Source organism: Camellia sinensis, chromosome 10, assembly GCF_055761805.1.
Source record: "Camellia sinensis isolate YWXY chromosome 10, ASM5576180v1, whole genome shotgun sequence".
Classification (NCBI taxonomy): domain Eukaryota; kingdom Viridiplantae; phylum Streptophyta; class Magnoliopsida; order Ericales; family Theaceae; genus Camellia; species Camellia sinensis.
The window spans coordinates 166,077,876-166,090,281 of record NC_138970.1 but is presented as its reverse complement, the minus strand read 5'-3'; the positions used below and the strand labels follow the sequence as shown (position 1 = coordinate 166,090,281).

General features: G+C 33.0%; 1 protein-coding gene across 1 annotated transcript; it reads left to right on the top strand.

Moving 5' to 3' along the window:
* The first annotated feature begins 1,414 nt into the window (after nt 1-1,414).
* LOC114266866 (glutathione S-transferase T3) lies at nt 1,415-5,303 on the top strand. Its single transcript, XM_082892788.1, has 3 exons — nt 1,415-1,652; nt 4,133-4,555; nt 4,641-5,303. The coding sequence occupies exons 2-3, from the start codon at nt 4,133-4,135 to the stop codon at nt 5,178-5,180; spliced, it is 963 nt and encodes a 320-aa protein (XP_082748914.1). The 5' UTR covers nt 1,415-1,652; the 3' UTR covers nt 5,181-5,303.
* The last annotated feature ends 7,103 nt before the right edge of the window (nt 5,304-12,406 follow it).

The following is a 12,406-nucleotide window of genomic DNA, read 5'->3' as shown; positions in this document are numbered from 1 at the left end:
ATAGGTTAAGTGGCATAATAGTGAAGCCACTTTTAGCTGGAAGAGAAGAGGGGAGGAGAATAATATTCGGCCAATGGCCGACTAACATCTTAGATGTTCAGGGGAGCATATATGAGAGAGAAGATAGTAGTATGATGGTGGGTGAGAACAGTTATGAGGTCCTTTTTTGAGAGGCTAGCAAGCCATGCCAAGGACTGGTTAGTGGTGGTGCTGGTGGAGGAGGAAGAGCCAACAAGCCAAGGTGGTGAATAGTAATAGTGGTGAATGTGGTGGTGGTGGTGCAATTTAGCAGCAGGTGACTTGGGATTCATTGTTAGCTCAGCTGTGGACCTAATGGTGGTGGGAACGGAACGCACATGTTTGCACATGCCCTTATACTACTTTCATCACAAACCCTTCTTCCACACCCAACATGTTCTCCAAATGGAGGGTGGTGTCCTACCTCCCTAATTGTGGGGGTCACAAAAAGCGGTAATTATTTAGTAATCTCAGAGTATAGACACGTAATATTTTATAGTATTGTGATTAGTGGAGAAAGTGAGTAGATAGGGTATTGTGATGGGTGATTGGGAAATATATGGGGGCATATTGAATAATAATTGGTTAAAGAGTATAGACATGTGGTACTCTGAAAATATTAAATAATTTCTACACAAAAAGTTTTATTGCTAAATAAGACTATATTTGGATAATAAATTTGAGTAAAAAATTATCAAGAAAAAAAGACTTTTTTCTTTCTAATTTCGTTTCTATTCACAATTCCTATTATTCAAACATAGCCTATCAATTGTTTAATTGACTCGTATGACATGGAATAATAAACTATTAAATTTTTGTCATTTTTCCTCTCTTTTTCCTTTTTGTCTACAAATTCAAGATTCAAACACAATTTAAAGATATTTTTGTTTACTTGACTCACATGGGGTACTAAAATCTATTAAATTTTTGTTACTTTTCCGTTCTTTTTTCCTTTCTATCTCATTTTATTTTATTTTTCAAATCCAAAATGCAAATAGGATATTTTTGGTTCAAAAAGCCTAGCATCAGAAAATTGACATGAATTTCAAATCAATAATGTATATTGAAAGTTGCTGTTGTGGGGCTACATTCTAAATGAATCTTGACTATTGATGTGAAATTTAAGAGAGTTTAACTCTTTTTTTTTTTTGGAATCACAGCATTGTTGTTTTTGGTTTACTTGACTCACGTGACACGAGATACTAAATTACTAAATTTTTAATACTTTTTATTCTCTTTTTAATATCTTCTACAAATTTTTATTAAAATTCAAAATTCAAATACTGCCTAACGATATTTATTTTTTAATTGAGTGGCATGGCATTGACATGTGTACCAAACTATTAACAGAGACCGACCAAGTATAAAGATTATAAAGAACCACAATACCGTTTTAGTGTTTTTAGAGCATCTCCAACGCAAGAGCCAAAAGGGGAGAATTAGGCATTTTGCCTATTGAAGTCAGATTTCGAAGCTCCAACGCGCTCTGCATCTGAGGAGGCATTTTGCCAATTCTCGTTTTGGCTCTCCACAGGTAGCCAGCATCCATTGCTAGGCAAAGCACTCTTCCCGCCATTGTGTTGGCCTCCATCGCTGCTTGTTCCATCTCTGTTCCAGCCCATTGATGATCACAGGTATGGCTCTCTTTCTCTTTCTCTTTCTCCACTTCCCTGTTCTTCCCCATCATCTATCTGCAAAGGAATACATGATTTAGGACAATCCATTTGCAAAAATTGGGTTTGTGTACTGAAATTGGTGCCCTTGTTCATGGAAATTTATTTTTTTTTTTTTCGTTCTGTTTAATTTTTTTTGTTTTATGCTTCCTCAATCTTCGTTTGGTTAAAGTTACAGAGGTAGAAAAGACCGATCATAAATTAGGTTCTCAAAATATGATTGTTTAGGACTTGTCTTAGTTCATGGAAACTTGATTTTATTCTTTTGTAGGACTTTTTTTATGTGTTTTTTTGTTTTTCATTTCTATTGTCTTTCCTTGGCAAATTTTTTGTTTTATGCTTCCTTGATCTTCGTTTGGTTAGGTGGATGAGGTAGATTTTCGAAATGCACTCAAGGTGTTCGAAGAAAAGACAGACTAGAATTTGGGAGGCATGAGTTGAATTGTGAACCCATGTGATGCATGAGTTGAATTGTAATTTGGATTGTATTACATGTTTCTGTCATTTTATATGTAATTCAAGTAGTGGGTTTTGTAGTTTCTTTGATAGTTTGTTCATTACGTTCTTCATCAACTGGATTTAGTTAGTTGCTTCAATTCTGTCTCTGATTCTGCAAAAAAAAAAAAAAAAAAGGATGAATTGCTGGTTCTGGTTTATATCTCAATCTGTGACTAATATGCTGGATTGTTTTTCAATATGAATAAATTAGAATCATGTATGTACTCTAGTTGATAGAAAAAACAAGGATGAATTGCTTATTAAAAGTTTTACTGATTCAAAGATGGTTAAGCACTGTCTTGACTCAGTGTGGTCAATATTGCAAGGGCTGCATTTTGCTAAAATCATGGCCGTAAACACTTCCAAGAAACACACTCTAGTTATTTTGTGGTGGCATTCTGCAATCACTGACATGGTTCTTGTTTTATCTTATGATTGTTTCAACTATATTACCAAATGAATTTTATTTTTTTCCAGAAAATGGCTAAATACTCACACATCAATCCAAGGCAACATATGCTAAAATTCATAATTCAGTACACATAAAATTATTGATTGGAGTACCAAACAGATTGTATAATCAAAACTGACTAGTTAATGATTTTGAACTCAAAATTTGCCTCAATCATCAACCTGCAGATAACAATACTATTTGCATAATTCTCCAAGTATGTCTATTTCTTTTTAAAACCTATCATTGACCAGAAGCAGAACTAAACAATTTCTAAGCATCATGACAACAAACGAAATAACTGATAAACAAATATATATGGTTAGACACAAAATGATACAAACAAATTGTTACAGCTAATTTGTCACTTACACAATTTGGATTTACCTGCACTAAAAAGTGATGTTGCCAAAAATAGGGTTCTTGATAAATTCATACCATAGCATTCAATATAGGGTTCAAAAGGCGTGCCCAATCCATAAAAAGGCGTGCCATCAAAAGTCGTGCCATCAAAAGGCGTGCCCAATCCATAAAAAGGCGTGCCATCAAAAGGCGTGCCATCAAAAGGCGTGCCTGACAGAGCGCGTGTCGGCCTCGTCGTCTCTGTCTTTATAAACCAAAGCGAAGTCTGAGGCTTGGAAGCATAACAAACCAGTTGAAACCTCTTCGTCTCTTTCCCAAAAACATGGCTTCTTCTTCCCGTTCAGCTACCCAGAACATAGCCTCTTCTTCCCGTGGTCTGCTCACTCTCTTTCCCGACCTCAACGAGTCAACAAGAGAGATAACTGGTGCGGTGGCCTGTGAACCTCAACCAAACACCTCTGGTTTTGCTCCGTTGAACTTTCCGATGCGGTCGGTGGAGCAAAAAATGGCAGTGCAAACGGATATTGAAGCTAATCAGTATACATTGAGGTCCTGTGTTGAAACTATGACTGCGGTTACAAATTTGTCGAACCGGCTGCAGAGTAGGACAAATGAGGTGCAGCAATTAAACTCCCAGCTGGCTCTGCTCCAACGCATGTATAAGGATGCGCGAGCAGAGATAAGTGTGCTAAAGGCGGAAAATAAGGAGCTGAAGCGGAAGGCCACCGTGATGTTCCGATTTGGAGGTCCGCCATATGTTGCAGTGGAGGAGTATGGGGGAGTGAACGTACTCGGTGGAGGAGGAAGCACGGAGGCAACACCGTCAAGAGCCGCCCAGGACGGAGACAAAAAGAAGAGACCGGCGGCAGAGTAGAGAAGAAAAATCCCGCTGGTGTTTGTTTGTTTGTTTGGTTTTTTTTTTTTTTATTTATTTTTTTTTTTGTGTAAAATTATGATCGGGGTTGATCCCTGAAATGAATAAAATATGGTTTGTATCATGCTTTGTCCATTAATGTCCAATTATGTCCAATTTTAAATTACTTTGAAAGATGTTTATGTCCATTATGAAATGAATTGATACTTTTTTTTTTTCTTTTCTTTTTGTGTGGTATGAACAATTGTGATTTAGATGGAATATCAAGGAAATGCGTATTTTAGCAACCTAATGAACGAGTTTGACGTTGACCATGATTTTACCACTGAATCTCCTCAACAAGAGAGTCAATCTTTATCATTCTCTCCTGAAAGTATTACTCAAACTACAAAGATATCACAACGCAAAGGGAATTTCACCGAAGAGGAAGACATGATGCTCATTTCTTCATGGCTTAATATTAGCTTAGATCCAATTAGAGGAAATGAGCAAAAGTCAAAGGCATATTGGCTAAGAGTGTGGGAGAACTACAACAAGTACAAAACCTTCGATTCTGAAAGAACTCAAACTTCTCTAATGAATCGGTGGTCGACGATTCAACTTGCCACAAATAAATTTTGTGGATGTTTTGCTCAAGTTGAACGGTTAAATCGAAGTGGTTCGACTGAAAAAGACAAGGTATTACTACAATTTAATTTTGTACCTATAATGAATATATATTATTCATTGCGTGATAGTGATTATTCTTTAATCTATTTTTCAGATTCAGGATGCGAAAAAATTGTACAAAGACTTGTATCACTCGAACTTTCCCTTTGAGCATTGTTGGAATGAATTGAGATCCCAACCAAAGTGGATGGAAGATACAACAACAAAGAAGCAAAAAAGCACAAAAAATGCATCTCCGGCAACGTCAACCCCTTGTACACCAGATTCAGTAAACTTAGAGAACAATGATAACTATGATGTTGTGGAAAGACCAATAGGAAGGAAGGCCGCAAAGAAAAACAAAGCTAAAGATCTTGGAAATAATGTTACAGAGTCGCCTTTTGTGAAGCTCTTAGAAGAGATAAAGGTAAAGAATGACATAACAAATGAGAAGAAAATAGAGATATTTGAGAAATCTTATCTTCAAGAGGAACGGAGGATTGAAAATGAGGAAAAGAGAGAGGAACGAAGGCTTGCATTGGAGGAAAGGAGAGAGGAAGAGAGAATCATGTCAATGGATACGAGCATTATGCCTCCATTGCAAGCACAATATATTCGCCAACGCCAGATGCAAATCCTTGAAAAAGGGAATTAATTATTTTTATTTAGCTTTGAAGCTATGTTTTTATTTAATTTAAGTTTGACTGGATTTTATTTTTGGGTTTGCCGGCACATATGTTTTTGATATTCAGAATTTTAGTGCTTTGACTTGAATTTAGAGTTGGGTTTGTTTCAAATTTTGCTGGTTGAAATATGAAATGGAGACAGTGCTTTGAATTTTGCTGGTTTGAATTCTTGTTGGATTTTAGTGCTTTGACTTTGAATTCAAGTTGAGAAATATAGTTCAAATTGGTAAAAATGAAAGAGCAAATCTTTTTTATAAACAAAAATATATGACCGTTAGGAATATGTCCGTTACAGAATATTACCGTTAGAGAATATTACCGTTTGAAAATATGACCGTTGAGAGAATATTACCGTTTGAAAATATGACCGTTGAGAGAATATTACCGTTTGAAAATATGACTGTTGAGATAATATGATTGTTTGAAAATATTTTTTTTATAAATAATTTAATTATATATATTAAATAAATAAATATTTACAAATGCCACGTCAATATATACAGAATGTTATAAAAAGATTATTTATTTATTTATTTATTAATGTTTATTATAGTTTTCTTTTAAAAATTAGTTAAGTTAGTTTGAATGGTTAGCTAAAATAAAGAGTATGGTTGGAGTGTACACTAACTAAACTAGTTAGGCAAAATAAAGAAGGTAATTTTTTGTATACTTTGAAGAGGCATTTTAGAGAGCATGGTTGGAGATGCTCTTATTACCCAAATAAGCTCAAATGCATGTGGGTTTCACTCTTAGCTGTGATATATATTGCTTTTTCATATGGTTCTACAGCTATGCTAATATTGGTGGTGGTATTGAGTGCAAAACTGCCAAAGGGTTTGTACACCTGGTAGCTCTTTTTTGGTGAAGGCATACGTGGATGCTATATGCATCCCAAAATCATTTCTTGTTCAAGAAATATCCTCCTCATCAATCACATTGGATCCCATCAATGTTATATTCAGGAAGAAAAAAAAAAACCAAAATTTAAAATGTACTAATTAAATTTATTTTGAGTATAATTCAAATTATATAAAGTTTAAATTTGTATAACATATGAGAAAAGAAAAAAAAATGATTGCGATTTTTAATCTGGGCAAGGAAAATGGGAAATCTATGATGTAATACTCCACAAATGGTACTTAGTTAAAAATTATAATATTTTGGGATAGTTGGCAATAGGCTAATTAGTTATAATTAACAAGTCATTAAAAATGTTAAGAAGCTAAAAAATCATATAAAAAAAGAAAAAAATTTCTTCCTCTTCTCTTTATTTTTTGTAAAAATTACAAAAATAAACACTTTAAATTTTTTTTATCTTATATTTTAACCAAAAAAAAAAAAAAACAAAACCACAAATTACAAATATTTGTAGTGTGTTATATCAATTTCTACTAAAAGTAACATATTGCAAATTTACGATGTAAACTCTATAGTAAAAGTTCTACTTTTTGTGGTGAGTGAAATATTATACTTTTTGTAGTGAAAAAAGTAATGTCGTTTTATGGTTTATGTTATAAAATTTTGTAATGTTGTTATAAGGGCATATCATATACATCTTTTTAAAAATGTATATAGTAGCATCTCCTAAACATCCAAACAAGTGATAGAGTTTTTTTTTTTTCCTTCTCACTATTTCTTTTATTTTCTCATAAAAACTATCAATTATCAATTCAAACATAATGTAAAATTCAAATTCCAAATACTTTTTAAATATTCTATTTTGGATACATTACATCTTTGTGTTGGGTCACTAAACTCTCTATTATATAATGAAACTCAATAAAATTAATTGTGTGGTTGGGAGACAACTTGATATAAGAAAATAGAGAGACGAAGACAGAGGACTACATAGGTCAAAGTTGATTAATGTTGAGAAAATAAATAATGAAGTTGTTCCCTAATAATTTAAGTTTTTTGAACGATTATTAACTTAAAAATTATATTAGAATAAATAATGCATTTTGTATTCAAATCTCAAATCCCTCTCTCATAATTTAACCCCTGTGGGTTGAGATTAAAAATAATGAAATTATCACCATTTTCAATAATCTAACCTTTTGACACAATTGATGATGAAATTGATACAGAGTTCACACTTCAATGTTGCCCAAAGTTCCTTTGGATACATGATTATTGGACTTCAAAAAAATAAAAGAAAAATAAAATAAAACGACTTCTCAATGTTTGAGTCGACTAATGATTGTTTTTCATATTAATAATGTTACTGCACCCAAAAAAATAAAATAAAATTACAGAGAAGCAAACAGAAAAATTAGGTAACAAAAAGGGAAAAAGGCACAAATCCAGAAGAGAGGGTTGTCTTGACTATTGACATGAAATCCAAAGAGCATCTTTGGAGCCCAATAAGCCCAATTCCAACGAAAGGCTAGATAGTTATAATTTACGTTCACGAAATTCATTTATAATGATGTGATAATATAGTTGAGTCCTATATAATTTAATATGCGATAAAAATTAATATCTATATCATATCATATCATTGTGAGTCTAATTGGAGAATTTGTTTTAAAGGTTTGAAACATTTTTATTTTTATTAACCTTCTCTAACGAGGACGGACCATTGGTTCTGTAAAATACTATATTAGAGTCCTGGGGAAAATTCATGTGATATCCCTACTTGTTTTTTTATTGTTTGAAATAGTGAAAATTGTTTTTTGTTGACTTTTGAGAGACAATGAATAAAACTATTGACACCACTCCAAAAAAAAAAAAAAAGGAAAAAAAAAAAAAAACAAAAATGTTGTGTTGGTTGTATTTGTGTCAAACAGTTTGTATAATGGTAACGTGTCATGTCAGAAGTTTATAAAAGTTCGTATTCATGGAAGCAATTTTACTAGATGAAATTATTCATAAAAATATTTGATTTTGATTCAATTCCATTTTTTAAATGTAAAAAGAAAGTATATATATATATATATTACTTGATTGAATCCAACATTCATGAAAACCTAAAATCTATATTAGTCTCAAAGTCCTATTTTAAATACTTTCTAATTTAGTTGGATGGAGTTACATAAATAATTCAAAAATGTCATGAGATCCATTAATATAAATGATATTTAAATGTGCAACAGGTTATTTACATCAAATTCCTGTTATATAGGTTTGATAATGACTTGATCCATTTAAAAATTATAGGAACAAGTTATATCAAATATCATATCGTTTTAAAAATGACCAGTCTTAACTTGCTAATATTGTATACAGTTTGAGCCGTATTATCATGTACAGGCCAATGATGGTACCAGAAATGGAGGTCCCTCCACATTCAGGTCATGGACCAATCTTCTAGACCCATAAACAAAATAAAATAAATCTGCTGAGCCCAAATCAAGCTACTCACGCCAGGCCCATTGGTTGCTTCCCACGCCAGGCCCACAGAGGCACTTAATGAATTTTATCCGAAATTAACAATTTCAAAAAAAAAAAAACCATTCAAAAACCCTAGTCTGCTGTTTGTTTTCAATCCATGACCTATAGGATTGGATTATTAAACTCGTGGACTTCGCAAGAATTATATTTTATGTCAAAAAGTAATTGTCTCGTGGTATTAAGCAGGCGGGATCTACTAGACTACTATTGGAAATACTATTCAATTAGGAGACTAAAGGTTGGTTTGAGATAATTTAAATAAGTATATTTTTTGATTTTTTATAAATTATTACTAAAACTTACAATTAGTAATATTTTTTATGACAAATTTTTTCTATAAAATTTATTAAACATTCACTTATTAAGACTTACACGTAAGTAACTAGAAAAATAACAAAATCCTAGGGTTGCTAACAAATTAATACCATGACACTGCTATATAAACAAATACGATCTGTCAACTTTTAATATTCAATAATCCCACAAACAAACGAAGCCTAAACCTCGGGGCCATTTTCCTAAATAAGCCAAATTATCAAATCAATTCCCAAACTAAACCTAGTTTTGAAAGATTTCCCAAAATAGGCTAAAATGTGGTTCACAACCACGCTTTCAACGTTTGTGTACCTGTCCCGCGTAAAAATTGGAAAGTCTTAAAAGCGTGGTTACAAAACGCGGTTTTAATTAATAAAGCGCGGTTACAAAAGGCGCTTTTAATTAATTTTTTTTCTTCTGAAATCGCTTTTCTGAACCGCGCTTTTAACTTAAATTTTTTTTCTTCTGAAAGCGCGGTTGTGAACCACGCTTTTAACCAGAAAAATTTTTCTTCTGAAATCGTGGTTATGAACCATGCTTTTAGCTTAAATTTTTTTTCTTCTGAAAACGTGGTTATGAATCACGTTTTTTGGCAAAAATTTTTTTGTTGCGAAAGCGTGTTTGTGAACCACGCTTTTTACATAAACTACACAAATTATTTAGTTTCTGTTTAACTGAACTCTGAAGAAGAAAAAAATTTTTTTTTGGTTTTTTTTTTTTTTGTTTCTGTTGTCATTGTTTTGGTGATAATGTATTTCAGAATAATTTTTTGGGTTAAAATTGTTTTACTAAAACCGTTCTCATGTTAATTTTTTTTTTCTTTTCTTTTGTCTTTATTTTGGGTTAGAAAGTGTAATTCAGAATTTTTTTTTGGCTTTACTAAAGTAAATTTATTTTGTTTTTTCTTGTGTTTGTTTTGGGTTAGAAGGTGATAATGTAATTCATAAATTTTTTGAGTTTTAGTAAAGCCATTTTGATGTAAATTTTATTTTATTTTCTCTTTGTTTTGGGTTAGAATGTGTTATTCAGTAATTTGTTCGGGTTTTAATAAAGCCGTTTTCATTTAAATATATATATATATATATATATATATATTTTCTTTTGTCTTTGTTTTGGGTTAGAAGGTGATAATGTAATTCAGAAATTTCTTTTCGCTTTACTAAAGCCGTTTTCATGTAAAGTTTTTTATTTTTTATTTTTTTCTCTTGTCTTTATTTTGGGTTAGAAGGTGTTATTCAGAAATTTGTTTTGGCTTTACTAAAGCCGTTTTCATTTAAATAATTTTTTTTTTCTGTTGTCTTTGTTTTGGGTTAGAAGGTGATAATGTAATTCAGAAAACCTTGAGGAAAAAACGCATAAGTCTCCCACAAAAAATACATAGATAGCACAGACATAAGTCTCCGACAACAATACATTCTGGACACCATGAACTGAACACACAATACATACATAAACATAACAGTTAGACAGACAACTATTAGCCAGACAATCTGACAAACTCATTACGGAAACACTTAGCCTAACACTGACATTACATATTAATGCATGACCTAATATTGCCGAAGTGTAGACATTAACACCTAATTCGCGCTTAAATCGGTAGGTGGCTTAGAGTCTGAATAATCCGAAAGCTCAGCGTTAGAGACAAGCTCAGGATCCTCCATGATACCCTTGATAGCCGCAACATTTGGTTCTGTTCTGTTCTTCTGGGCATCCTTCTTAACTATGTATAGCTGCATATCGCGGGCTAACTTACGACGCATTTGAGAAATCTCACGTTGTAGTCTTTCACATAGTCGATCAACATTATCAGGATCTTCCTTTTGGATCTCAACAGAACGTGCTTTTGGCACCTTCAGTCGATTTTCCCGACATAATCTTTCCATTTGCACTCGCTCTATAAATAGTGCGGGCCACTTCAGAAGCCTAGCGTTTGCTAAACCATATCCTGTTTGATTATCTAATGGATCCTCCACCAAACCACATGGATCTCGATAGTACTTGGGCATGACAAAATGTCGTTTTCCAAACCTATCATGATAAGCACAAGAGGCATCTAACAAAGTAAATGGTGTTTCATCTTCAGCATCGCTACTTCCCCTTCCCCCTCCTCCTCATGAACTGTCACCCCTTTGCAAGTTCCTACCACCTCTGCGATTCCCACTCCCTCCCATGAACCATGTAGCCATGCTAATTTTTTAAAACAAATGAATGATAATTTCGTAAGGCGAAATGAGTTGTAAGGTTGTCTCTTCACCTTTAGTTGTTTAAATAGTTGGTTATGAACAGCTTTAGAAAGATGCCCTTGCGTAACAATCCCACATATACGAACAAGGTATGAGTTGTCACTAGAATGAAAAAACAGAGAAAAGCAAATACTGTGTACCAAGTCACGTGACTTGACAATCCATCTGCATATACTGACAAAGTAATGGCATGCTCACTGTAAGGTAAATAAGTTAATTCACTGTTGGCATGTGACTTTCTGAATTGAGAATCATTGTAATAAAAAAATTGAGCAAAAAATCGATAGAACCAAAGCTTCTGCACCAAGTCACATGACTTGACAATCCATCTGCATATACTGACAAAATAAGGGCATGTTCACTGTAAGGCAAATCAGTGAATTCACTGTTGCTATGTGACTTTATGAATTGAGAAACCCACATATATCAATAAGAGATGAGTTGTTACTGTAATAAAAAAATCGAGAAAACCAAAGCCTGTGCACCAAGTCATATGACTTGACAATCCATTTGCATATACCGAGAAAATAAGGGCATGCTCACTGTAAGGTAAATCAGTGAATGCACTGTTGCCATATGACTTTATGAACTGAGAATCCCACATATATCAAATTGGTGTTGAGTTGTCACTGTAATAAAAAAATCGAGCAAAAAATCGAGAAAACCAAAGTCTATACACCAAGTCACATGACTTGACAATCCATCTACATATACCGAGAAAATAAGGGCATGCTCACTGTAAGGTAAATCAGTGAATTCATTGTTGTCATGTGACTTTCTGAATTGAGAATCCCACATATATTAATAAGAAATGAGTTGTCACTGTAATAAAAAAATCGAGCAAAAAATAGAGAAAATCAAAGCGTGTGCACCAAGTCACATGACTTGATAATCCATCTGCATATACGGACAAAATAATGGCATGCTCACTGTAAGGTAAATCAGTGAATTCACTGTTGCCATGTGACTTTCTGAATTAAGACTGTAATAAAAAATGAAGCTTATGTAGGCAATGTTGTGTTTCACTTAGCTATGCATCATTCATTATTACGACCAAACGTTCGTGTATTTCATTGAAAAGTATGACTATGTGAATTATTTGTTGTCATTTGGGTACAAGTCAAGTTTCCTACATTTTTGGCCTTGCGTTGATTGCTAGTCTATACTAACAGAATCGTCAATTTCTTGAAAAAGGCGCAGAAAACAATCTGTTTGTGTATAATTAATTGTAAATAGTGATT